Below are 4,977 nucleotides of genomic sequence, written 5' to 3'. Positions count from 1 at the left end.
TAACCTTGGCCTGTCTTATTTCGAGTTTTCATTTACAGACGCCGTCAATATCTGCCGGCGTCTGTAAAAGAAAGGCACCTGAAAGACAACCTACAGGTAGCAGAACGCAATCACTTCTTACCTTAACTTTCTTATTTGATGAAGGAAAAATTGGAACAAAGTTTTACCCGAGAGAGAATCCTAACCTCATTTCATGTTGACAGATAATTTTTCATTCACTCTTAATTTATTTAAAACCGTTTAAAAACATATAAGTACGAAGGCTTTCGCGACCGGTGTTAATAAAACTAAAATTAACACTAGCACTATCACTACAACTAACACTAGACCTAGAATTAGAAACTTTCGGGTTGAGCCGTGCGTTTTTTGAAAAATGTTTGACGTTTCGGGTGCCATGTTGCAACCTTCTTCAGAAAACAAGTTGGAAGCGAACCCGAAAGTTTCTAGTTCTAGGTCTAGTGTTAGTTCTAGTGATAGTTTTACGTTTAGAAACATGTTAAACTGTTCAAAACGGAAAGATTATTTCATGTTACACCTATTTTATCAGAATCTGGAAGAATTTGAGTGATTTTAGACTCGAATTGTTGAATTGTGTTTTGATGGTTTTGAATCTGGTAACGTTACCAACTTTGCATTTTAACTCAGTTCATCAATTTAAAAAACTCGTATGCAAACGCGTAAGCGAAGTGCGTCGGACACCGTTGGAAAGAGCAGAAAATTTTCCATAAGATGAATATAGTTCTAGAGTTTTCTCCCCGTCATACAAGAGAGTTATTGACCTAAGCGTGGTTTAGCCGCGACAAAAATTCGTGGTTTAGGTAGTTCATAGTCAGAAAAAAGGATTGTGCAAATGTATGATCACGGTGCGTCACACATCGTTGGAAAGAGCAGGAAATTTCCCATAAGGTGAATATAGTTGTAGAGTTTTCCCCCTGTCAAATAGGAAAGTTATTAGTGTAAGAAATATATGCGTGTTTTCAAAGGTAGGGGCTTTTTCAAGTGCGTTTTTCTTACAGACGCTGATAGATATTGGCGGACGAAAACTCGGAATAAGATAGTCCGGAGTCAGCTCTTTCCGAATATGTAAACCATTTATTGAATTTCCATCTGGTAACGGCTGCACAAGGCCGTGAAGTTTGGTAATTTTGAGGTACATTGAATGCAGCGTGACGTTTCTTATTTTTTCTTGCTCTTATTATCAACATATCGGACGACGCAAACTCGGTTTAAGATAGAGAAACGACCAAGCTTTCCAGCCGTGTGCTTAGTTTTTCGCTAGCGTTATAAATAACAAAGATATCCGTCCGAAAAGTACATAGATGAAAATACAAAAGTAAAATTTGTTGCCAACTGTAGGCTCCTTTTCAGGGGCGTTTTTTTGACAGACGCCGACAGATATTGACGGACAAAAACTCGAAATAAGATAGTCCAAGGTCACCTCTTTCCGAATATGTAAATCATGTATTGAATTTCCGTCTGGTAACGGCTGCACAAGGCCGTGAAATTTACTAATTTTGAGGTAAATGGAATGCAGCGCGACGTTTCTTATTTTTTCTTGCTCTTATTATCAACATATCGGCGGACGAAAAAGATAGGTTGGTTATCTTGGTTTAAGATAGAGAAAAGACCAAGCTTTCCAACCGTGTGCTTAGTTTTTCGCTATCTTTCTAGATAACGAAGATATGGGCCCTAGAAGTAGGTGGAAATATAAAGGAAAAAGTTTGTTGCTGGGCGGTTTGTTGCTATCGTCTCGCCGGTTATGGTTTCCTATTATTATTATTATTACCCAGAACGGATGTTCATAACTTGAATCTCCGACACATATCAAGTTGCTCGTTTTTGGAATTCGATTCCCGGTTCTGCGAGTTGTGCGTTGCTTTACACGAAAGGGTGTTGTAATGCACAAATTTGCTTTTGTTGTGTTTAATTGGAATGTTTCTTTTTGTTATAACGGTTTAACGGTCTTTCGAGAATACTTATTATTGTTTTTTTTATAGATAAGATATACAATCTCTATTTTGTACATAAAAATACACAAATATTTGTTACAATATTTGATTACAACGAAATATCAATTTTAATTTACTATCACAGGGTTTCCATTTCCTGTTATTGTTTTCTTCACGAGGATACCACTGTGTATATATACCTGTTATTAAAAAATTTTTTTGGAAATTCGTTCAACTCGTCTTTTCATTAACACGTATCCTTAAAAGCTATTTCTACTGATAATGAGAAATGGCACTTTTTATAGTACATTTAATTCCCTTTCTTTTAATTTTGAACTTAGTCAATTCAATAAAGTTATTGCAACCTAAAATCTTGGTTCAAGAAGGGGGCAGTTATTTTCAGATGGTAACCGATACAAACTTGGCAATTTCTAGTTGTACTGCAATTTTCAAGCAAAATAACAGCAATGTGATGATTTCGTTGGATTTCCACAATAAAAACGTCAGTTTTAGCGATAACTTTATGGTGAGATATGATTTGAATCAATTAAATAACAAATTATTTAATTAAATTATTATAATTGTATTTGTTAGGATTCATTTAATTTTAAAGATCGCATTCAAAGCTTAGGATTTGGAAGATGTGGTTTTAAGGTAGATAATTCAACTTTTAACGATCCGGTAAAGTGGATTATTGTTGTTGCAAACGCTGTACCAGAAAAAACATATAATTCTTCATTTTCTGTTGGTGTATACAGCAAAAAACGTAAATAAAGTTTTAAAATTAATAAATTATAATAAATAAAAAAAATCTAATTTCTTATAGAAACTGCACCATTACGATCGGTGAAATCAGTGCATTTAGGAACGACAACAACGATGCTATGTGGAATCGAATATACTCCTCGTCTTTATTGCAACTTATACAATCCCCAGGGTGAGCTCGTTTCAAACGATTGTACTTATACTTTTGCACCAACTGCTGAAGATATTGGAACATGGATATGTAAAGTCGGTGTTGTTCAATCTATCGAGGCTTTAAAATATACCATAGAACTGAAAATTGAAGGTAGAAATAATAATTGCATCAAAAGTTTTAAGCAAGGTTGGATATTTTGTAGGAAAATCAACCTCACATAATTGGTTAGATGAAACGGATGAATACGTTTCTTTCGGTTGTAGAATAAAAAATTGGAAACGCTATGAACCACCGAGTTATTGCACGATGACATCACCAAGCGGCGAAAAATTTCTTTTATGGCCAGGACACGCAACGTCAAGATATACATCCGTTTACACCGATTTAAAAGAAAATATTTGCGGGTTGGAAATCAAAAAACCTTTGTTGGACTCAGAAAAAGGTCCATGGACTTGTGAAATTGAGAATAGAGGAAATATTATTTTTGTTGGAAACGAATCTGATTATAATCTTCGAAACGTTTCATTTAAACCCATTACAATAAAACCTCGTGAAAAATTCTTGTTCAGTTGTAAAGTACCAGAGTCATATTCTAAATGTTTTATTCTTGACCCAAAAGGCAACCTATTACTACCAGATGTAATTAGTAGAGCTGAACTTGGAGAATGCGCTTTAATAATTCATGATCCACATTCTGAATTTCACAATGGAACATGGACTTGCTATTTTATTAAGGACAGCCAATTAGATGCATATAAACAACAGCGAGATGTAAGATTAAAAAAAATATATATATATTTTTGCGATTTTTAGATATTTTAGGTCATAGTAATTACAAAAAACTGTACCTACACTGTATTGGTTGATGATGATTCTGATGAAGCTTCCATGGGGTGTAGCACTACGAGAAACCCTGTTGACTATTGTTGGTTTATTTCACCTAAAGGGAGAGTTTATAATCTTAAATCGGGCTATAACAACTCAGAGTAAGCTGTATAAACAGTTGGGTGTCTTCTATTTATTGTGATTATTTTTAGAATCTCATACGTTGGTAAAGGTTTAGAAGATGGTGATTGTGGATTAAAAATACATAAGATGCAACCAGACGATGTTAGGGTTTGGAATTCTATTACTTTACACGATGATGAAACACAACGTAGACAACATTCAGTTCACAGGAAGAGAGGAAAGAAACTATAATATAGTTATAATTATTATTTTTGCGGATAAAATAAAATTACTGCATTAACTGCAATAAACACATTTCTTCTTCAATGTCGCTAGTAGAAATATTGTAAAGTCTTAATATCAAGATTTCGTAGATTTCGAGTTAGATAGTAATTCAATTAATTTATTAAGGTCAATATTGATTGTAAACGACTTAAATGAAGAAGTGATATTCTTGGAAAAACTTTCTAATAAGAAACTTAATGAAAACTTTAATGGCAGAGCAGGAATGTAAAGCGGTAATGTTGAAACAAATATAGAAAAACATGGAGAGAATACCAATGATAATAATAGAAAAAGAATGCTTGATTTCTGTCTTGTCAATGACCATAATATAATCAATACATTTCCCTAGACAAAGAAATGCATCAATTTATAAAGGGTCTGTAAGTTAAAAATGAAGCCTCTATAATCGATTTTGTACTGATAGAAACTGTTATTGTCTCAAATCAGAGAAGAGGGAAAACAAGACAAACAATAAAGCACAATTATTATTTATCTTGGTTTCTTGATGTTATCTGGTTATGATTTAATTCTAGTTTCATCATAATACTTGAATAAGCAATTCTATTTTTGACAACAACCGATGGCAGTTAACAAGGAGGCTGAATAACTTTGCCTGTTCGGTGACCATGCAACACTTAATTGTATTCGAGATGTGGTTTCAATTTTCAATACACGATCAGAAACTACGTAATCAAATTTTTCAGTTATTTCCATGTATATTTCTGCTAAAAATGCATTGACAAGAATTTTTATGTCCACTTATTTCTAATTGTAAAAGATATCTTACAATCAGCTGTTACCGAAGAATTTTGTTTCTGACAAGTTTTCGTTACGTTTATATTTTTGAATGGATCTTCTTGTTGCGATATTGTTGTA

General features: G+C 33.5%; 1 protein-coding gene across 1 annotated transcript; it reads left to right on the top strand.

Moving 5' to 3' along the window:
* The first annotated feature begins 2,167 nt into the window (after positions 1-2,167).
* Positions 2,168-4,147, top strand: LOC111429500 (uncharacterized). Its single transcript, XM_023065429.2, has 6 exons — positions 2,168-2,475; positions 2,544-2,715; positions 2,776-3,018; positions 3,071-3,639; positions 3,691-3,854; positions 3,906-4,147. Exons 1-6 carry the CDS (start codon positions 2,239-2,241, stop codon positions 4,066-4,068), a joined length of 1,548 nt encoding a protein of 515 aa, XP_022921197.2. The 5' UTR covers positions 2,168-2,238; the 3' UTR covers positions 4,069-4,147.
* The last annotated feature ends 830 nt before the right edge of the window (positions 4,148-4,977 follow it).

This window comes from Onthophagus taurus, chromosome 1 (assembly GCF_036711975.1).
Source record: "Onthophagus taurus isolate NC chromosome 1, IU_Otau_3.0, whole genome shotgun sequence".
NCBI classification, from domain to species: domain Eukaryota; kingdom Metazoa; phylum Arthropoda; class Insecta; order Coleoptera; family Scarabaeidae; genus Onthophagus; species Onthophagus taurus.
This window is presented reverse-complemented; position numbering and strand designations above follow the sequence as displayed.